Raw genomic sequence first — 23620 nt, forward strand, 5'->3', positions numbered from 1 at the left:
GGAGAAAGTGGGCAACAGAATAGCACATCAGAGTTATAAAAAGAGACAGAGAAGGGAATTTTATTCATGAGCTTTCCAAACACATTTGCCATTATCGCAGGCATGAGAATATTATTCTGCTGCTGTCAGGGGGCATGTGATGGGGCTTCAGCCGTCAGAAAATCACTGCCAGCTGTCAGAGGGCCAAGCCAATAAGGGCCATGGGCCAATACCAATCACACTGTCAAGAAATACATTTGCTTGTCAAGGGATTAGCAGTCTGGCCTCCAAAGCCTTCAGAGAGCATTGGCTTCAAAACTGGAGACGGTCATGTGAATAGTGCAGTCCCTGACAATGGAAGCAGTAGGTAGAAATGCTCCTTTTAAGTACAGGAGTAAGGAGTACAAGGAGGAAGGTGTTCAGCTGTTTCGGATTGGCTCTGGGACATAAGGAGCTCTGAGCAGTAGAAAGCATCTTTGATTTGACAGCATTAAAAAAAAAAAAACAACCAACATTTAAATTCATCCAGAAGCACTGCTTAGCCTTTGACCAAATGGGCTGATTCATGACAGTGACCTCTGAGTGCACTGCAGCTTTCTTTGGGAAGACTGGCAGGAGAGACCAGCAAATCTGTGGTGGGGTCTCACTGAATTTTATTCCTCTTTCATTCAAGCATCATCACTACTCTAACCTATGACATTTGCACCTCTTCATGGACAGGGCACCTGGTTTGGGTAGCAAAACTGATGCAGACAATACAGCCCCCACCATTTTTCAGCAAAGGTCCCAGAGAAAAGCCAGTCCTAGAACCAGCAGGGCTTATTCTGTGAGTGCTTTTGTTATTTTACAGGTGATGAGACAAGACTTGGCTTTTGAAATCTAGCCTGCAAAGTCACTTTACCCATTTCCCTCAGACAGTCACACTCAAAGTTCTACCAGTGCTACAAAGCTATATTAATACAGATGACAGAAATCACAGTGTTCATGGAGGGTGTTGTACTGTTTGACTTATGCACATTGGGTCAAATTTAAACCGTACATAAGCATTGCCTAACTTTTAGGTCACACCTACTGTGGCATTTGAACTCAACCCCTGAGTGATTCAGACTCTCCACAGCTGCCATGCTCAGCAGTCAGTGCAAGGACTAGTTGTCTGAGACAGGAATTCAGTATTATATCATACTGACTTACCAGCACGGTCATAATGCTTTAACACAGGCAGAAATCAATATATCATTCACGCCCTTATGTAACTTCATATGTTATAATCAGGTAATTCACATTGCAGTTAAACAATTATGTCACACATCTAGATGAAACTTTTCAGAAAAGTGTCATGATGGACCCAGTCTCACCTAAGTTTTGATGAATTTTGGTGTGTTATAGAATCAAAAAATTCTTTAGGTTGGAAAAGACCTCCAAGATCATCAAGTCCAACCTTTCACCAAACATCACCATAGCCACTAAACCACAGCACTGTGTGACACATCCCGTGGTTTCTTGAACACTCCCAGGAATGGTGACTCAACCACATTCCCTGGACAGCCCATTCCAATGCTTGACAACCCTTTCAGTGAAAAAATTCTTCCTTATGTCCAAAATGAATCTCCCCTGGCACAGCTTAAGGCTACATCCTCTTGTCCTGTCATTTGTTGCCTAGGAGAAGGGGCTGACCCCCACCTGGCTACAACCTCTTTCAGGTAGTTGTAGAGAGCATAAGGTCTTCCCTGAGCCTCCTTGTCTCCAGACTGGACAGTCCCAGCTCCCTCAGCCACTCCTCACATGACTCACTGTCTAGACCAAAGGTTCACTGCCCTCCTCTGGACACATTCCAGCATCTCAATGTCTTGTCCTGAGGGGTTCAGGACTGAACACAGGATCTGAGGTGCGCACAAGTTCAAGGGGACAATCACCACCCTGGTCCTGCTGGCCACACTATTTCTGATACTATCCAAGGTGCCATTGGTCTTCTTGGCCACCCAGGACCACGCTGGCTCATGTTCAGCCAGTTGGTTGTCAAACAGCACCTGCAAGGCCTTTTTCACTGGGAAGTTTTTCAGCCACTCTGCCCCCAGGCTGTATCGCCGCCAGGGGTTGTTGTGATCCAAGGGGAGGACCCAGCACTTGGCCTGGACCCATGGATCCAGCCTGTCCAGATCTCTCTGCAGAGCCCTCCTGCCCTCCAGCAGATCAACATTCCTACCCAGCTTGGTGTCATCTGTGAACTTACTGAAGATGTCCTTGATTCCTTCATCCAGAACATCAGTAAAGGTACTAAACAGGACTCTCCCCAACTCTTTCTCCTGGGTTGCTGGGGGTCTCTTCTGCTCCCTGCTCCTATCTACCAGGTCAGGGTGCCAGTTGTCCTAAAGATAAGTGGCCTTACTCTTGAAGACTGAGGTGAAGAAGGTATTAGGTACCTCAGCCTTATCCTCATTCTTGGTGACAATGTCCCTCTCTGCATCCAATAAAGAATGGACATTTTCCTTTTGTTTCAATGTTTTTATAAAAACTCTTCTTATTATCTTTCACAGCAGTGGCCAGATTGAATTCTAGCTGAGCTTTCACGTTTCTAATTTTCTTTCTACATGACCTAATGGCATTCTTGGACTCTTCCTGAGTAGCCTGCCCCTTCTTCCAAAGGTTATGAACTCTTCTTTTTCCCAGAGTTCCAGTGAAAGCTTCCTGTCCAGTCAGGCTGGTCGTCTTCCCCAGTTTAGATTGGATATCAGGAAAAAATTCTTCACCAAAATGATTGTCAAGCTTTGGAACAGGCTACCCTGTTCTATCACAGGGAAGTGATGGAATCACCATCCCTGGAAGGATTTTAAAAACATATAGATGTGGCACTTAGGGACATGGTTTATTGGTGGGTTTGACAGTACTGGGTTAGTGGTTGGGCTTGGTGATCTTAACAGGTCTTTCCCTTCCTAAGTCATTCTGTGATTCTGTGACTCACTTCTGTGACATCAGCTCCACTTCTTGATAGCTGATGCCACAATAAAGTAGGGCCCTTGGTAGAAAAGTTCCATAAAATATCCTTCTTTCCCTGTCTAGTAATGAGCTGTCCTACTGAGGCAGCTAATCAACAATTTACTGTGGAAATGGAGGGATACAAGTCACCCCAAAAGAAAGTGGGAAGTGGAAACGTATTATTGTATTTCTTTGTATTTTCTTTTATCCCCCTTTAGTTCATAGGTCTGAAATATCCAAGCTATGCTAATAAAGTAAATTTGAATTGTCTGAGCAGCCTCTTTTATTAACGACTTGTTAGAGCAAAGAGTTTGGCTGAAGTATAAGGTGATTAGCTCAATGGTAATTAACTGATACCCAGAAAAGTAACAAAGGATTTTGTCAAGTAAATAATGACTTGATCTTTCCTTTCCTCCTCCTCCCTCCAGTAAATTAAAGAAATATAACATTACATGAGCAGAATGTGCTTCATTTCCAGGCTCAATAGAAAAATTTGCATATGCTTGGGTAAATATGCCATTTTCCTAGAGATCAAGGAAAATAATAGCAGCTGCCTTCCCCACTGTTGGTACAGTACAACTGAAGATATTTCAATTTTTTTTTTTAAACATTTGACATTTTAATATATGTGCATCTGCTTACCACTGAGATTTTGCTTGTTCCTAGTGGTTTTCTCCTCTTGCTGCCGAGATTTTTTTTGAGAGTAGCAATATAAGGAATTGCTTTTGCTGTCCATGAGACCAAGTGACAAGCAGTGCACAATTGGATGGACAGGGTTTATAGAGTATGATAAATCACCTTCCATGTTCAGACATCAACTGATTAATTACACAAAATACAGGTGATGAATGGTTTATGGGTGCTTTCTTCCTTCAGCTGAAAGTTATAAGAAAAGGGGAACCAGTGGCAACAGCTAATTATTCCAAATCCATTCCTACTGCTATTTTAGGATTAAAAAAAATTCAGCCCTTCTCCCTCATAGACCAGATTGGCCTGTCTTCCAGTTTCTTGCTTCTTGACAATATTTTTCCTTCAAAATTTGCCTTAAGTAACCTTTATATCATTGGGACTTACATTCCTGCAGTAGGTGGTCACTGAGTGGTCCTTGACCAATCTCCAATTGATCACAAGAGAGCTGGGCAGGGACTTTTTACAGGGGCCTGCAGTGACAGGACAAGGGGAGATGGTTTTAAACTGGAAGAGGGTAGGCTTAAATGGATAGTAAGAAGAAATTCTTTAATGTGAGAGTGGTGAGGCACTGGAACAAGTTTCCCAGAGAAGCTGTGGATGCCCTGGAAGTGTTTAAGGCCAGCATGGAGCAGGCTTTGAGAAACCTGGTCTAGTGGAAGGTGATCCTGTCTCCCATGGCAGGGGTGCTGGAACGAGATGATCTTTAAGGTCCTTCCAACGGTAACCATTCTATGGTTCAATGATTCTCTGATCATACGCTCAAATTGGTATGACTGGGAAGTTCAGATACTCATCAGGAGTTCACACTTCAAATCAATGATACCAGAAACTTTAGTAGTATAAATGTAGATGGGAGGAGGCCTCATCTTGAAGAGCCTTGGCAGGACAGGTTAGCAAACTGACGTTGACACCCCAAAGCTTGCTACTGATGGCCACCTGCCTGCACAAGGTAGCCACTACCACCAGGAAATTCCTTCCTAATATACCCAATGGCTTTGAACACTGTCAAGTCACATAAAGCACAAACATTCCAAAGTATTTCCTGCAGGGCTGAAAACATGTTTGCTGGAAAACAATTCTCTTACCTCTGCGCCACAGCAATATCATGATACTATATGTAGATTCTGACCTTAACTGCAAGCTGCCAATGCCCTGCCTTTTCGTCCCCAAAAGGAGCTGATAGCAAGAGAGAACTAGTGATGTGTTCTCCACACCCCTTCTTGTCTCCATTCATGAGAAGGGAGCTAGGATAGAAACAAAAAGAGAGGATTGTTGCTCCTGTTCTCACCATCCAAAAAGTGCTACTGTCATTTTGCATCCCAAATAGTGCTGCCTGGTCAAGCACTCTAGAGAGCCCATGTTTCATGACTTTTATCCTCCAGGGTCTCTTTCCTCCCAGATTTCAAATAGGGAATTTATAATTTGTCTTAAGGACAGGTGACTCCAATGGATGGTATAAGATACAGAAGCAACAGGCTGCCCAGGGAAGTGGAGGAATCACCATCTCTGGAAGTGTTCAAAAAACCTGTGGATGTGGCACTGGGGGACATGGTTTAGTGGTGAGCATGGTGGTGGTAGATTAGCAGTTGGACTCAGTGATATTAGAGTTTTTTTCCAACTTTAATGATTCCATGATTCCAGGATTCTAAGTGAGATTGTTTTCCTTGAATGCCTCAGTTCCAGCCATCTGAGGTCAATGCAAGTCCAAGAGCCAATTAGGTATGCAGCTTCCATGGATGCTCTGAGTACAGAAAACCTAACAGGAGTTTCATTTACCTTAAACCAAAGCAGAGTTCCTTTTCAGAAGAGAGTAAGGACCTCGGATTTATGGCCTTACATAACATCATCCAGACAAGAAACCAGACATCTAAGCTTAATTCAGCTCATAAAATCATAGACATTTAGTGCCCTTGGAGACAAAGCACCTGAGCACCACATGGGATATGACACTGCATGTAGACAAGTTCCAGCGATCCCAGGGCATCCTGCCTGGCCTTCAGCTGTTGCTCTGAAAGAATCTTCAGTGACACAAGATGCCAGCATTTAAGAAAATGAACTGAGCCTGTAAAGCAGGATTCAAACCAAAATTGACACACTTAAATATTGTTACAAACTTTGTGTGAGTCTCTTCATTTTGAGATCTGCGTATGTAGATTAGCAGGCAGGAAAAGACAGCTTGCTATGTTTTTTCCTAAAGAGAAAGCTGTTTACAAGTGTAAACAATGAACAGTTATGGCATTTGCTTTTGCTATTTTAAAGCACTAGAAGAATTCCAAAGCACAAAGGCAAACCAATTTCCAGGCTCCTTTGAGAGTCAATGAGATTGAGGCACCTGCCATTTGTGTTTTTGAAAAGTCTCCTTCCCTTGATAGATTTTCATTTGATGTTTCAGCTTAAACCAGAGTACATTTACTACAGACATTTTGCAGCTGGTAAGGGCTCTGATTCACATATAAAGGTGAATTAAGCTCTGATAAGTGGAGAAGAGCTCTCCTTCCACGATTCTCCCTGTGTCAGGTGCTTCTCCCTTGGGAATGATGAACAGCAGGTTTATCTCCTCCCTTACCATTTTCAGCCCTGAAAATTAGTGCAAAGTGACATGAATTTTAGTTCAGACTAGTACAACGGGTTGAAAGCTGCAGGTGCTTGGAGACACCTACGCAGGCTGTGTGCTTGCAGAGCAGTAACCACCAGGTGCACAAAAGCTTCAGCTTAATGCACTGCTACAAGGAAGCAAGCATCCTCATTTTGGTAAAATAGGGCCTGCTGTGGATGATATCACCTGCCTCAGCTTTTGATTTTGAAGGGTTTGGGATACATCTTGATACACCTAAGCAAACAGGCTTTTGCTGAAAAAGGGTGGAGAGGAGAAAATACCTCCCTAAAATCTGCTTTGAGGATCGACTGTAGGACTGAATCATCCTCTGAGTGAGGGAATGTTCTGTCCCTAGCAAGTCACACTTCCTTCCCTAGATATCTGCACTCAGTAGCCCTTGTTTCTATCAATCCTTTATAACACTGTTCAGGTGGTTGTATTCATTTCTGAGCCCATCAGTGCTGGGTGCTCACAGCATCACAGAGCTGCAATCCATGATGCTGTCATTCACCACCGCAATCAGTTGCCAAAATGCAACAATAGCCTTGAAACTATGACTAAGAATAGCCATATTACACTGGGGAAATTATGAATATTTATATGGCTCTAGGACATGAGTCCCCTTGATGATAATTTACAAATGCCTGACTCCATTTAACTCCAGCACAGGCATTTCTGCTTTACCTAGCAATGAGCAGGTAATCAGATCTGTTAAAGTCCATTAAAGTTTCTTGGATCAGATCCTTCCTCATGTCAGGAAACAACTTCTCTTTTTCACTCATTCGGGTGCCAATAACTTACCACGATAATACTCCAGGTGTAATTATCATCATCTTAGCACCAGTGCTCATAAAGAGCCCTCAAACTTCAGGGCACATTATAGAGTCTGATTCAACCTCTTATAATCCTACTTTTAGCATCTTACTCATGATATTTGCATATAAATCAATGGGATAAATTACATGTTACACAGGACTGGGCTTGCAGAATCTAGAGGTGTTGATACCCTTTTCCTGTAACCACTATAAGCTAGGCAATTCAGAAAGCTGCCAATAATGACTTTTGGAACTGCAGTATTTAGAAATCAGCCTTATCATGGAAAGTAAGACTTTAGAGCTGAGAGTCATGACTCAGGATTCCATACCTAAGATGGTGTAAATGCTACAACCCAATAAAAAAAGGCCTTAGAAAAGGGACAAGTTCATAAGATGCTTAAAGGGCTGGAGCATCTCTTCTGTGAACACAGGTTGAGAGAGTTGTTCAGGCTGGAGAAGGCTCCAGGGAGATTTTATCACTCCTTTCAGTACTTAAAGGGGCTCCAAGAGAACTGGAGAGAGACTTTTGACCAGGGCATAGAGTCTTAGGAAAAGGTGAAATAGTTTTGAACGGGCAGAAGGCAGAGTCAGGTTAGATATTAGGAAGAAATTATTTTATGTGAGGGTGGTGAGGCACTGGAACAGATTGTCCAGTTAAACTGTGGATGTCCATCCCTGGAATTGTTCAAGGCTTTGAGCAGCTTGGTCTTTTAGAAGGTGTCCCTGCCTACGGTGTGGGTGGGGGGTTGGAACTAGAGGATCCTCAAGATCCCTTCCAACCCAAACCATTCTGGGATAATTACCTGTAAAATTTGAACAGGCAGTATGTAGGACAAAATTCAGTTTTATTTTTGTGACTGATTACTTTAACATTATGAGAACCAAGCAGTAAAAGCATCTTCAAGATTTTATATCAGTTTTATCTTCCCCTTTAAGCACATACACATGAGGAGAGGGAATAAGTACAATCTTCCCCAACATATGTCTCCATAACGAGTTCTAAACAATCTGCTTATTGGGTCTCATTTTATGCACAAATAAAGCAATCAGCAGCACAAGCCACGGTAAAGTGTTTGCACAGAGCAGAGAGAGATAAAATTGTTCCTCAGGTGTCATTCCCTGAATTTACCTGATCACAAGGAGCTGAACATGTGCCATTCTTGAACAGCAGTTCTTTCCCATTCCCAAGAAAGATACTACTGGATCCACAAACTAAAGTGACAGGACATATCCCTCTAGTGGTGTAAATTGACATTATTCAATTACCCACTGATCAGTTAAGCCATAAGTTTTCAGGGCAACATTAAACTGTATGGAAAGAGGATCCTTTGCCACAGGCAACCTGAGGCCACAGGAAACTACTCCATTGGCATGACAAGCAGGTTTTTAGTAATACTGAAAATAAGCATTTCAGTAGCTCTGTTTGGTTTTTTGCTGTTTCAGAAACAAGACATTCCCCCCATAGGTTGTACAGATCAGACAGAGAAAACCCAACACATGGACAGAGGTAGATTTGATCCTTTAATCAGATGGACCACATTTAGATGCAAAGAACTTCAGGCTGTCACATTATATCCAGCGCAGTAATGGACTGAACAAGGCATAGCTCAAGGTTACAGAGGAGAAGTACTGACTTTAATATGTATTCTTGTAACAGCTGAAGCAGTCAAATGGGTTTTGTGGAAGTCAAGTTTGCCTCTACAAAACATTTTCAGGGGGAAAAAAAGCATCTATTATAATAGTTTGGGGCTGCCTCTTCAATAATAACCTTCTGAATGCAGTGACTGAAAGTTTTGTCAGAGTTCAAAAGCAGAGAACCAAGCCACAGCACAAGTCAGAAGTAAATGCACATTGTGATGGAGAATACTCCAGAAATATGCCAAATAAATTAAAAAAAAATCCCTAGTGATTGAAATAAAGGCCTAGCTATGAATTTTTCTTGTATTTCTGCAGAAATCAGAATGGATGACAACCTACATTATTGGTATCTACCACATAAAACCCTTCACTAATTTATCTTGCCCAGTTTTAAAGCTAGTTTCCTGTCTGACTTTTTTTTCTAGTGCAGTGGTAAATCTTCTCTCTTCATCATGTGCATGGACAGCATGCACAAGATGAGAAAAGAAACAGGCTCAAATATTTTTAATTATTTATTTAAAGTAAACCATAATTCAATATTATAAAAATTGCCTACATTTTTCCATGTTTTTGCCATTTTTGTTCCTGGTGAGTAAATATTTATTATTTAATATTTAACTATTAGTTAATATTTAAAATTATTCATAGTTCTCTCCTTAGTTTCTGAACAACTGCAATTTAAAATTTTTAATTCTTTTTCTGTCAAGAACTTCTAATATTAAAATGGTTTATCATGAGAAAAAAAAAATCAGAGTCCTACAAGCTTCCTTATTGTATAAACTGTACCTTCAAAAGTCTAAAAATCTAAAGTGCATCAAGCAGGCCAGAATCCTCCTCATTGTTTACAGCCAGTTTTATGCATTTTGATGAGTCTGGTACTCTTCCAGACCCCAGTCTTGAAAGTCTAAATCTGTGGAAGTAATCTAGGTCTGAAAAATATAGGAAGACAGGTCTGCATATAAAAATCCACAGGGATTATGATGCTGTTTTGACAATTTAGGTGTATTGTCACTGCCATCGCTAAAATTTTATTTTAGTGCTTTAAACCATGATGAAAAGTAGTGATATATGTTAAATACATCTCCACCTGATGCTGGAAGCAATTATATACAAACTGAACTTCAGAAAGCAAGACAGTCTTCAAGATACATGTATACATTCTGAAACAGCAGTATTTACAGTAGGAAAGATCTGTGTTTAGACTGGCATTTCTCAGCTTACAGAAGGAAAGGTGAGAAGAAATAAGATGTGGAAAAAGAAATCTGTGTGTTTATATGCAGGTATAATAAATTCTGCTGGCCAGCAGGGTGTAAGCACTGTGTACAGCCCCCAAGGTCTGCCCAAAGCTTCTCCTCAAGTCTTTGGATCGCCCTCTGAAACACAAAACACACAGTATTATCAGGCCTTTACTGGTACACTTTATTCTTTTCCCTTGTGTCTCAAGTCTTTCCATTTTTAGATTGTACTTGTCTCTGGATACCAACTCTGCTTGAGAAGCACTTTGCATATTATGGGTGTAAGCATAGTACGCGTAGTAAGCACTGAGGAAACTAAATAAGGCATCAGCGGAGAGGAAAACCCCCGTTTAGCAGGCAGTGCTATAAAAAACTTCTTCCTTCTCCCAGCCCACGAGTATGAGGAACACTTGCCTCTTCATTGCCTTCAGGAAGAAATTCTTCAATGCGAAGGTGGTGAGGCCCTGGCACAGGCTGCCCAGAGAAGCTGTGGCTGCCCCGTCCCTGGCAGTGATAAAGTCAGGTTGGATGGGGCTAGGTCTAGTGGAAGGTGTCCCTGCCCATGGCAGGGGGCTGGAACTGGCAGGTCCTTAAGGTCCCTTCCAACCATTCTACCATGCTGAAGCTGTGTTTCAACAACATGAAGACACCACGCTGCCTCACTTGCCTTACAAACACTACATGAAATCGATAAGGAAAACCAGTGTGGAAAGCTGAGGGAGGAAACCTCCTCGCTGTCCCCAGACCGGCTTGAAAAGCGGCTGAGGAGAGCTCTGTGATGTTGCACGTCCCGCCTCATCCTCACAGCAGCATCGCGCGGGTTCCCTGAGAGCCAAGCATGTCCCGCGCCGGTGTCTCCCCACAGACTTTCCCCATATCCACGTTTTTCACCACATCCGTGTTTTCCCGTCCCCGTTTGCTCCGTCCCACAGGCCGCAGCCCGTCCCCATGGCGACCGCGGCTCCGCCCCGCCGGGCGGGCCCAGCGCCGGCCCCGCCCGCTCTCCCGCCGCCACGGCGCTCCGGGCCCGGAGCCCTTCTCCCTGCGCTTCCCCAGTGCCCTGGCTCCGCTCTAGCCTGGAGCGGGCACCGCAATGGCTCCGGCCGCCGACCGGGAGGGTTACTGGGGTCCGCCGACCTCCACCCTGGAGTGGTGCGAGGAGAACTACGCCGTCTCCTACTACATCGCCGAGTTCTGTGAGTGGCCGCTCCGGCCCCGGTTCCTGCCCCGGCCCCGGGGGCCGCGCTTCACCGCCGCCTCCTTCTCCCTCTCCGCAGCCCTTCGTGCTCTCTCCCTGCGGCGGGGGAATCCCTCCTTCTCCTTGGCCCCTCTTTCCTGCGGGGTGACGGTGTCGCTGCCCCTCAGCCAGCCCTGGTGGGTGGAAAATGGGTGTTTTCTACCGCCTTCCCACACAAATCCGTGTCGGACGCAGGAGGTGGTGTAGCCCCTCTCTCCCCAGCGTGTCCCTTCGGCCTGTGTCCATAGGGATGGCAGGGCTGGAGCGGGGCTGCCGGGGGCCTGTGGGGTGGCTGGGATGGGATGGCCCATGAGATGGGTCCTGGGGATTATCAGGGGAACCGGAGTGGTTGTGTGGCACCCCAGGCATGGGTGAGGAGAGGGGTTTTCGCTGGGGTCGTGCTTGGGGTGCCGCGCCGTGAAGCCGCACGGGTCTGCTGCTCTGCTCCCCGTGAGGTGGAACCATCTGCCCAGCCTGGACTGTCAAACCAAATGAAGCTCGTCAGAGAGAAAAAAGGTTTTTTCCTATGCAAGATACGTCTTCATCCAGGGAAAACACTTTCCCCCAACTGTGGTGCCTCTTGATGACCACCATCAGTCAGTCAGGTGGCTCTGCTGCAGGTGGTGGGAGTTAAGCAAGGCTTGAAGGGTCGCTCTGTTGGCCGTAGTTGTCTTTTAGGATATCTCACAGCACTGGCAAGAGAGCAGGCCATTGGTTTGACCTCAAAACTATGTTATTCAGAAACAGTCGGGATTTAGCATGTTTAAGGGAAAGAAAGAAGGGGCTTCAACTGCAGGGTCATCCATCAGCTGCTTGAGGAAGGAGTGTCTTGCAGGTGATAAAAGATCAAGCCCCATGTCACTGAGGTTTTGTTGAAAAACTACATTTTTTTTGTATCCTGGACAGTGACTTTAAAGGGTGTAGCAGTTATAATTATGTGCTACTGCCTGGCACACACCCTGTACTACAAAAACTTTCACACGTATAGGGTAGGTGGCTGCCTTTGAAGTGTTGGGGCCCTGAGTGCTAAAGTGACCAGGCTCACCTACCCTGAAGTGCTCGGAGTGGGCAGTCTGAGAGGCCCTTCACATAGCTGGGATGCTTCAGCAGCGGTTTGGAAGAGCTTGGCATGCAGAAGATGGAGGGTTCTGGGCATCCATGCCAAGCTGTGACTCCTGGTTGCAAACACTAACATGGGTGAGGTTCCGAAATGAATAATTGTGAAAGGGGCTTCGGAGTAGAGGAATAGGAAGGAGAACAGGAGCTGAAATGAACAACGGCAGCGTAAGCAGCTTAGAAGCTCAGAGGAGAAAGGAAGTTGGTGTGTAGATTTATGGCTGAGAAGAGGCAGGCTGGCTGAAAAGGAAACAAAATTAAATACTCTTTAAAAGGGACAGACTTGGAAGTTTAAATAGAATGAGTCTTTTGCAGAGTGTGTATTTTTGTGTCTTCCTTGTTGTCAAGCATAATTTGTGAGATAATTCTCATAGGGAAGAGGAAGTTCTGTTGTTTCACTAATGTAAAAATAAATTTGACTAGCATGTAAATTTTTTAAATAATCCCTGCATTGTTGGCCTTGTTAACTGATACTTTTTGGCTACTTTTGGATTATTCAGAAGAAGGAAGAGGAGGATGAGAGTAATGGGAGGTAGAGAGGCTTGTGTTCTGAAGAAAAAGGGAGTAATTATAAAAGGTCTGGTCCCTCCTTATAGTTTTGGTGTTTGGGACCACGGTTTGTTTGTCTCAGTTGCACTGAAAAAAACTATGTGTAAGGTCTGTGCTAAAGATAGAGTATTTAAATGGTCGAAGTTTAAAATGCAAAAGAATAAGTAATTCTGCTGTGGTGTAGGGTTAGCTTAGCTGCAGCTAATTTCAGTCCAGATGCCCAGATGGACTAGATTTCCTTCAGCTGTGGTTCTGTAACAGTGCTTTCAGGGTCTGAGGCAATAAATGTTGTAGGGATACTATCTGAAGTTTTACCTTACCAAAGAGTGAAAATCAGTTTCTGACTTGGTACCACTCAGGTAAAGCTGACTGTATGTAAAAATTTTTGCATTAAGTGTGTGTTATGAATAATTTATAGGAAACTTTGGAGATCCAAAGATTGAAGAATACTGGCAGGCCCAAACCAAATAGGTTGCAGAGTGAAGAACCAAGCAGAAAGCTTGTTGTGCAAATTACATTTTTGTGCCATTTAACAATTTGGTTTTAACATGCTACTTTTAGTACTAAATTGCTATGTTGTGTTCCAAAAGCCCACATGCAGTTCCTTGCCATTCACTCCTGAAAGAACTAGTATAAATGATGGCACCTTACCAATTGTATGTAGTGAGAGATGTGGAAGTGAGGGAAGGTGGTGGTGTAGCACTTCATACTTGCATTCCCTTGATGTATCCCAAACACAATGACATGTATTCAAAAGTTCATTTTTTTTAATAATGAAAAATGTTTTTTCTTGCCTTTGTGAGTCTGCACCTAGTCAGTTTTTCTCCCCTGTGGAGGTGGATGACTAACTGCTCTACATCTGTCTGTAGAATATTAAACCAATTGAAATGGAAAACCAGTTGAAAAGAATTATTTTGTGAGCTTAACTCTGTTAAGCTTTAAAATTAGTCTTATATCCCTCACTGATCAAACCTATTGTCTGATGTAGTAATTCCTTTTTCAGGGTTTCTCATTGATTGACTCTTGTGAGCTGGAGGGCAAGTAGTAGACATGATTTTTTTCTTTCTTTCTTTAAAACTAAACCTTTCCAGAACCCAGTGCTTGAAAGCTGAATTATCCAAACTTTTGTACACTCGATTGAGAAAAATAGTAAAGGATAAACCTACCATCCTCCCACATAAGCAAATAGAAAAAGGACAAATATAAGTTCTGGTTTTTAACACCTATCACTCAAATGTTACAGCTTACTGCTTATTTTAGCAGGGTTGATGTTTCAGGTCAGTTTAGCCCACATAGCATTGAGTTTTGGGGCTCTGTTTTGATGTGAATGTCTATGACAGGAGACTTACCCTTCTTGCATTCAGTCATCTCTGTAAGAAGAGTTTCTCTTGTAGAATATGAGTGAATATAACTAATCTTCACATATTCCCTTTGCTGAAAGCATTTAGAGTAGTTCCAATTCAAACAAACATCTTAGAGTCAAAGGAGCTCTGTGTGGTACATGAGGACTTACAATTCTCAGTCAGGAGAATCATGGGGGCGAATTTGTTGTTGTTATCAACAGAATGCTGTGTTCCAGTTTGGACCTAACTTGAGTCATGTTTCCCGTTATGTTGCTTTGAGCTATCATTGTCCACGAGCAATATGCATCATCTGCAAGATGACTGGTTTAGAGATAGTGTATCCTTATGCTGGCATTTTCAGCAGCAAGCCTCTAGAACATTGCTTCAGGCTTCTCAAGGAATTGATGAAATTGTTTCTTTCTTGGCTTCTGGTCTTGTCTCAGCATGTTTTGATATCTTCGTATAAGAAAACATTTTTTATTATTATTATTATCATTACCAGAGTTAAATCCATTAGTTTTTGTTTTCATTAGAGATCTGGTGAGTGACTTCTTGTAACTGGGATTTCCTTATGGGGCTCTTATTTAGGAAAAAAACCCCGTCCCTGTCATGAGAATATGCCCATGTTTCTCGCTGTTTTTGTTCTTCTTCCTTAAAGTCTTCTGATTTTTGCCTCAGACAAGAGATAGAGATAAGATTACTGTTACTTGTGTTGTTCAATGTGAAATATCTCATTATCTCCTTGGATGGCATGAAGTCCAAGCATTCTCTGCGTTGTGAACAATGACACAAAAATACTGTTGTTTCTTTTTAGGCATTGCTTGAGAAGACAGATGCCAAAGATACACACATCTCTATTTTCCATGGGGATCATCACTTTAAAACATAAAAACTTGCAAAATTTACTTAAATTTAGAATAACGTCATTAATGTTGAATTTGTACTGCCATGTATGGACTGTCACTTGTTCCTCATGGGTGTCCTGTTGCATTTTGCCTTTTTTGCCAGAGGCTTTGGAAAGCAGCCAGAGACTGTTGGGCTAGGTGCTCTGTGAGAGTAAGAAAACTCAAATAGAGCCAACTGTCTGCCTTCAAGAGCTCGGCCTGTTCTTTCAGTGATAAAGTGGCAGATGAAGGAAACATCATCAGGTTTAATTGAGTGTGATCTGCCCAACTGCCTGGCTGAGGCGGAGCGATTTAGAGGTGACATGACACAGATGAGTTCTATAGAGTGGTTTAACAGAAGACAGTGTCACAGGCCTGTAGACTTTAAGACTGAAAGGGATTTGAGTATGTAAATTTAATGACCTCATTGGAGGAATCCAGATCACATCTTTACTCTGGACATTTATCTGGCTTCTTGAGGGAGCTCCCTCAGCTGAGGGGACACTGCAAGCAAAAAGGTAAAGGAAGCATTAAACTAATTGATGGTGAGTGTAAAGTCAAGTGGCATGTGCAGAACAGTGCTCAGCTGTGTGGTGCATTTTAGGATGAGCTCTTCTAGCTTGCCTTTTGTGCTGCAGACAAAAAAAGTTGAAAGAGTGGTTCCTTTCTCCAAAGAATAATATAGCAGAAGCAAAATCATAAGCCAGATGGTCTCTGCTGTCTTGTTTTTTTTTTTATTATTTCTATTTGATTCTGAATCAGTGGTAAATGCTGTTGCATTAATTTATTTCCTTTCCTAGGCTGTAAAAGTACATTCTTGGCTTAAGCCTAAAGATAGTCTTGTCACACTGTTTTGATGCATTTTGCCACGACTAATGATTTATATATTATTTTTCATTCTTCCTTGCTTTTTATCTCTCATCCGTGATGCAGCTCTTCCTTTTATCTCATGACAGCTTAATTTTCAGTTTTCCCACCAGCCTTCATTGAAAGATGGGGTCAAAGGCTCTTGGAAAGTTGTTTTCTCCAGTCACCAGTTCTTATTTATCCATCATGTTATGGATATGCTTAAAACCTGGCAGATGCTGTGCTAAAGAACCACATGTGTGTTTGTCTACTAATATGTGTGTAGTTATTAAGCAACAATAAAATTCTTAAATATGGTTTAACAAAGCTTTTGATTACCCTGTAATTAGTGCTTCATATTCAGTACTTGTACAGCTGGCAGTTGGACATCTGCCACTCCAAATGGTACCAGAGCAGTGACATTTGTACAATTTAATTTTTCTTATGTGCAAACTGAGGCAGACAGGTTTATGGATTGCATGATATGAATTTGCAGAATATATATTTGTAGCTAGAAATAGGAGGATTAATGTAAAATAAATTATTGTAAAGGAACGCTGCTGACTTTTAAGTTACTTTTAATGAGCTTTTAGTCACAGTTAAGAACTTTTGTCATAATTGAAAGACAAAAAGTCTTCAGTCTGGGATTTGTTGTGTCCTGTGTATGTGAAACTGCTATTTATGTAATGCATTTTCTATATTTGCTGGTGACTTTCACAGATAAGTGGGAAAGATTAAAAAAACAAAAAAGAGAAAGATTTAATTATCGATGAAAAAATGTTCAAAGGAAGTCTGGGAATTGTCTCCAGTCCCAACAGCTCAGCAGTGTATGGGTGTTTTATCTTGTGACACGTGCAAGTGCTCACACAGTTGGCTTGTTTCTCTGACTGCTTCGAGAGGATCATGGAAAGGTTTGTAGATCATGAAAGGTTAATAAAATCCAAAGAGTTCTTTTAATTCAATGTGTATCGAAACATGACACTATAATGCTAGAAGAGAACCCACTTGCAAGTGGTTATCAGAACAAAGCTACCTACCTTAGATTGCCTTCTGGCTGGGGGGCTCTTTGCACCTGCCTCATTAATTGCACCCATTCTTCTGTCCATTAGCAGAGAAGCTGAGCTGCTGCATGAATTAAAGGTGCTTGGTTATTCTGTCTCTGTGGAAGTACTGCAAAGAGCAAAAGAATGTGCCAGGAAGAGAGAAATTCTAGAGAAGGGTGCAATAACAAAACCCCAGAGCAACACTGCTTCAGTGTCAATCATTTACCATTAATTGATCTGAATATGCCCATATGGGCAAGCTCGGGGTAGAGGCTCGGTGATTTTGCTGGGTACTGTTTAGATTTAAGGTACAGACTCTTCCTTGTACTTGAAAATGCTATTACAAATTTTCAGGTTTTGTGCTAGCTCAAAAAAATGGAGTGTCTAACCATGATATTTTTTTCTGTTTCTAAAAATTAATTTCCTTGAAGAAATATGCTGCATGTGCACTGTGACCAGTGACTGCAAAATTTCTAAATGATCATTCCAGTCAGCATCTTCAGGATCATTATGTCCTTTACAGTCAGGTCCATCATCATCTGGCAGAGTATTTCAGTGTGTCTGGAGTTCGGGAGGCAGAAGTTGTTCTCTCTGTCAGTCTTGGTGGAGGGATTTGTGCCCCTTTGTGCCCCTTCCTCAGCCTTATACGATCCCTCTCCAGCAACTGGTGACTCGACCTGTCCTGCACATTGCAGCTCTTTCCTGAAGGAAATTCCAAACTTTATTTCAGATCTGAGATTAGTGTCCAGCAGCGTGTCTATTTCCTAGCTGTGTCCTAGGGCTTTAGTTTCTCTTATTTGCTTTTACATTGTTCCTTGGTTCCGTTGGACATGTTTTCTGAGTGCAGTGTCCTTGGAATGACCCTGAAATGATAAGTGCAGAGTGTGTGTCTCTTAAAGGATCTCTGGCTGGCTTTGTGAACAGGAAGGTATTTGCCCTTAGCCAAGCCTAGATAATACTGCAGTTCTCCTCTCTAACCAGAGGAACTGGAGAAAGGGGACAAGAGTGTGGCTTTATTAAGACGGGCAAGGTCCAGGATGTTAGTTTGAGATTTGACTTTTGTATTTGAGAAGGCAAGAGTTAGACTTTTTCAGGCAGGAAAGCAGACAAGCACAATTAGGAAAAGACATGGTGTTAGGGGTGAGCTGAACATCTGTATGTTTTGTATGAATTTGGTATGAATTTTTATGTATTCCAACTAGCAGGATTTCAAGCTATCAAACTAATGGTCATAAGACATGACAATGGAAGCTCTTGATTTATACAATGCTTTAATGAGTTCATTATTTGCAGTAAGCTTATGATGCTACTGCTCTGTAGGCTGGATTTTTTAGTAATTGCTAATTCCAGTTGGGTAAGGATTTCCATTTGAACAAGAATCATCATCTGGGAAACAGATACAGTATTAGCTCAAAGAAGTCCTTTAGAGCACTGAGCATTAAAATTAGTCTGGACACTTTCAGTCTTGGGACAGAGATATTTCTGTGTCAATCTGATGAACAAATGACATCTCTTTCTTCATCTTGCCTGGTCAACACCATTTGTTTGTTCAGGCAAAGACCTGCTTCCTGACTGGAAAGCAGGCTATTGTGATCCCATCAAATGGATATTTTAAGCTTCATTGAGGAAACCTAGGGATAATTGAAAAATTACTTGTATATCTTGGAGAAGGAGGATCTGGAGATGTGGCTTGCTCTGAAATCAAATGGGTCATCTACAACAGGAAGCGAAAGTGACCAACAGAACTGGTGAATTGATTTTGTTGTCACAGAGAGGAGTTTACATTTCTTCTAGGTAAAATGAGTGCATTTTTCTTGTAGAAGTACTTACCCTTTCTTGCACATCAGACATTTTCATGTTTGTGTGAGTCTCATTGCAGATTTGATTGCTCTTGGAGGGAGTTTGTAGCGCTGCTCTCCGCCAGAGGCTTCCAGGTCTGCTGCTGCTGGTCTTCCAGCCAAGCTGCTCTGGGGGTTCTTGCATGCAGCTGCAGGGTGTATTTCTACTGATATTCCTGCATTCCTTCCACAGGCTACAGACATTATTTAATTTTTTTAGATTTTAAATCTTACAGACTTAAGAAAAACCCCACAAATATATAAACTCAGAGTTGCTCCAGGTAGTACTTTGTTTGTGAATGAAAACTCATATCTTTGTTTTTTTTTTTTTTCCTATTCTTGTTTTCCAAGTCTGTTTCACAGTTTTGAAAATGAGCTGTATAAGCAGAAAGAATAAACTATACACAATGTGCTGACCCCAGTGTATGACTAAACTGCCTGGAAAATCAGAGAAACAAAATTTTTTGCTTTATTTTTTCAATTTAGTAGCAAAAATGTAGAAAAAAGGTTGGCAATGCACTTCTGTTTGCACCAGTTGAATGCCATCTTTATAAGCTGCTGCTAGCAGCAGCGGTGTGGAACTGCAGGGCTTTCTTTAAATGTATCAGAGCAAAAACCAGAGGATCATTGCTGGTTTGTGCTACTGGTGAGTACAGTCTCTCTCTAAGAATCAGTTCAATTGAATTGTGTCAATGCCTTGGAAAGCAGCAGAGAAATGCACTGTGGTAGTGAAATCATACAGCAGATGTTGTTTTCATTCACTTAAACAAACTGCTATGCCTTTGTGATCTGTCATACCACAGTTGCTTTTCACTCAGAGTTTTGGTGGCTGTTAAATCTTTCAAGGCCCAAGTTTTATAATCCTGCAAGGCTCCTCAGAATACAGTCTTCTGCACAATGTATAACATCAGTGCAGTACTGAAATGCTGAAACTCTTGAGTCTGTCGCAATTTAATTTTTCATCTCCTTTTTTTCCCCTCCGTTCTGGGCTGCAGAGAAATATTGTAAAGCAATTTCTGTTTCTTAAACACACTTCCTTCCAAGCTCTTCCATGCTGATTCCCAGTTAACTTTTGTATTATTTTTTTTTTTCTACAATTGTCTCAAGCATTTCCTCTGAAAGATTTCCTCTGCTAGCCTTTGGGCCACCATTTGTGTTGGGAACATGGTTAGTTTGTGTATGATTTTCAACTGTTTTGGATCTTATTCAGTAAAACAGACTTCTGCCCAAATTCCTGCCGCCTTATGAACTGTTATTATGTAGGTACTATTTTAATTTATATTTATAACAAAAAATAGTTTTTAAACTATTTTTAAAATAGTTTTAAAACACTATTTTAAAAACCTTTCAAGGTTTTAAAGCTCGAACTTCAATGTATTTTATTCACCTCTTCTTTTATTTGATTTAGACTGTGAGATACTTAAGATATGGACTTTGATCTTACTGTCTCTGTGAAAAAGCTTTATTTTCCCTGCATATAAATACCTTTAGCCAAGGTTTGTGGATGATAGATGATTGCCAATCTTTTTCTTTTTCATTTTTCAAGCACGAACAAGAAGGTTGTCTTGAAATGAAAATTGGACAGTCACTAAAGAATACAGTTGGAGTTAGTTGTAGACGGGGAGTGACAACCTTTGAGTCTTGCATTATTGAATTAATTGGGTACTGTTGAAAGTTCTTGCTGGAGGTTGTTATATTAACTGGTAAAAGTTATGAAGACTTTGGAGAAATTAAGTACCGATGTAAAAGATAAAGTTAGATATTTAGGAGTGAAGATGATGACTCTGGGTCATTTCTGTGATCAGTTGCCCATCATCACATGTTCCAGGTAGCCTTGGGGTTTTTCATTTAAAGCAGCCCTGGGAGAAAAAAAAGAAAGATAGTTATTTGTAGAAGGAATTTTTTTTATTAATACTGATGATGAGAGGGTGAATGTCAGTATTTAAATCATTTTTTGAGTGGCTGCTGTGTGTCTGAATCAGGCTGTGGTTTCTGACCAGTTTCATTATCCTCATATGTTCGCCTACGGTTGTCACGTAGTATCTCACCTTTACTTTCCTTCCATCCAAGAAGGGCAAAAGAGTGGCATGAGTCATTAGCAGGAGAGACTTTAGTTGTTTTGGGCCCCCAGGGGAAATCCATATTGATGGTAAGAAAGGAAAGGAAGCAGGAGGATTTTTATTTTGAAGATAGGCTATTCAAGCTAAAGCTACGAATACGTGGACCGGAGCAGTGGCACACATTATTCCCTGCTGCTCACCATCCAGTGAGCATGTTGGCCTTCCTTAAGGCTCAGCTCTCCTCTGTGGCTGCATAGTGCCCAGGACAGTCCTACCAGAGCCTCTAGGCTGATACTCACAGCTTCTGTGCCTCAGGTTGCTTTTTCCATTGTACTGAGGACTGACAGGTGCTGGGTTGGATGTACGTGGTAGCTCAAAGCTGACAGCTGCTAAAAGCTGTGCTTTCTGTTCTGGACAGACCCTTAGACTTAGAGGAATTGGTGCAGACATTTAACAGGAAGCCAGGATGCTGACACCAGCATAGGAGAAGAATGGCTAGAAGGAGTTAAGAATGATGAAAATTAAATGGATGATCAGTGTAATATATTGGTCACTGCTTAGTTTTAGCAGGGGCTGAACAGTAATCTCTACGTCTGTTATTTCCTTCCAGTTTGACATCCTCAACCTGCCTTAAAATAACATTTAAAATACATTTTATTTTATTTTCCAGTAAAGGATATAAAAGAAGCAAATCTGCCCTTCAGCAACAAGCTTATTGCATGTAATATTCTAACTTTACATCATCTCAGCCTAATCTCTTTAGACTTTGATTGCATTTTCCAGATGTAAGCACTTGCTTTTAGTGAGCTTTCTAGATTGGTATTTCAAATGATCTGCTTATGTCAACTGTTTTTACTTTAAATTTGCTTTCAAAATCCTTCCAGGTGTATTTCAAAGTAATTGGTGTGCTTGCTATCATCTTCGATTCATGTTTATTAGGGAAATTATGCTTTATCTTCCACGTGGTTTCCTATATCCTAGGAAAGAAATATTAAAATATGACAGAATGACATAGCAGCTGGCTGTAATGCAAGTTTATTCCTTGCAGTCTGGTTAATTGTGGATTTCTTGGATTGAGAATAAAATATCCTGTAAAGAAGGTGTGTATTATCACATTTGTCCAAGCTGCTTCTTGCAGTCTCAAAAAAATGACCACAAATAGATTCTAGCATCTTTGTTATTACACTTCTAAATACTGTTATTTTTCATATATTGAGAATTGATTACAAAAACAATGTTTCTGGAAAGTACCCGGCTCTTACTGTGACTGTACTTTCTACTTGAAGCTCTATTTATGAGAAGTGGTGTGGTGAACTCATTCATTTATATTGTGGCACCTACAGACGGTCAAGTGGCTAGAGGAATACTTTGGTGTTTGAAAGTCCTGACTTCAGTTTTATGCAGGTTTCTTTGTGACTCAGGCAGCTTCATCCAGCCTGTCTTGCAGGGATCTTGAGACAGAAGACTGGGGTTGCTTACACCCTACAGTAAAGGAGACTAAATAGGTAACCAGTGTGTTTTAGATTTGAGGGGAAAGAGCAAAAATTTGTTTGGCCCCACAATAAATGTTTTGCTGTCTAAATTTAAATTTGCACTATAAACACAAATGTTTTATTTCTGGGATTACAGGGATATCTTCAAGGGTGTTGGTTTCTTATGAAGAAGCAAGTGGAGCTTTAAAATGTGAATTTGTTAAGTATTAGCTTTCTCTTATTTTTTTTTTTAGTATCATTTACATAAGAAGCAAGGTCAGTGTTAGTATAGTCTTATAGTCTTCTGTTAGGTTCTAGTTTTCGAATGCCTGTACTATACATTAGCAAAGCAGTTTGCAGAGATGAGGGTAAGGAAAGACAGCTTGGTTGTAACCTCGGGCAATTCAGAAGCAGTTTATAATAAGGGCTTTTGTAGACGTGCATACCAAAGAGGCTTGTGCATAAGAAAATACACCCACACTTTACAGGTTTGAACTGAGCTTACTTGTGTGTGTTTTGTTAGTCAGCAGTGTCGAGAGCTTTCTCCTCTAAATACCTTTTGATTGTTTTGAAGAACGCAAGTGTAACGTGAAATAGTGTAATCAGACTAAAACCATCTAAAAATGTTAGCTGGACTAGTATGATGAATGCCAAGGGAACGAATTCTGCAGCTGGAATATAAAGTATATAAAACCATAAATCAGAATGTATCACTTGACACAGCATGTTGGAACCACTTATAAATGTGCACTGGAAATAAAAATCAAATTGTGTTGTTAATAATTAATTTTTTTTTTACCACTCCCCAATCCAATATATCACTGAAATGGTTTTCTTCTTCGGAAGGATATCAACTTACATATCCAGGAGAAATGGAGGCCCAGCAAGGGAGAAGCAGCCTAGAAGGTGTAGAAGCGCTGCCCTGCATCATGCTGACTTTAAACACTTAAATCTTCCAGCTGGCCACCAGTTCTGCAGCAGCCATGTTGCCTTCAGATTTTTGGCCTTGTCCCAGCACTTGGACTTACTGGAAGCAGCTCTGCTGCTGCTGGGGCTGAGACACGTGTGACTGGAACACGGTGTGCTCACACCAGTGGTATGAATCTCAGTTGGTGCTGGCCTTGGAAGGAGCCTCTGTTCCTGCCTCATTTGTCACCTTTCTTCACCCACGGAGCATTGTCTTCTTCATGTGTCTTGCAGTGTGTTGTCCATCTTGTTTAAAACTCTTCCAGGATTCATAGTTTCTTTTAGGAGATGTTGCTGCTGCCAAATGCAAGATTTCTAGATGTCCTACTGAAACTTCCCT

The 23620-nt window shown here is 41.6% G+C and overlaps 1 protein-coding gene across 1 annotated transcript in view; it reads left to right on the forward strand.

Annotated features, from left to right (window-relative positions):
- The first annotated feature begins 10917 nt into the window (after positions 1-10917).
- The window catches only part of ACER3 (alkaline ceramidase 3), a 55520-nt gene continuing 42817 nt past the window's right edge, over positions 10918-23620 (forward strand). Inside the window, exon 1 of the mRNA XM_063394347.1 lies at positions 10918-11122. Coding sequence (XP_063250417.1) covers positions 11020-11122 — 103 coding nt within the window. The 5' untranslated portion in view covers positions 10918-11019. The remainder of the gene's footprint in view (positions 11123-23620) is intronic.

Source organism: Prinia subflava, chromosome 3, assembly GCF_021018805.1.
Source record: "Prinia subflava isolate CZ2003 ecotype Zambia chromosome 3, Cam_Psub_1.2, whole genome shotgun sequence".
NCBI classification, from domain to species: domain Eukaryota; kingdom Metazoa; phylum Chordata; class Aves; order Passeriformes; family Cisticolidae; genus Prinia; species Prinia subflava.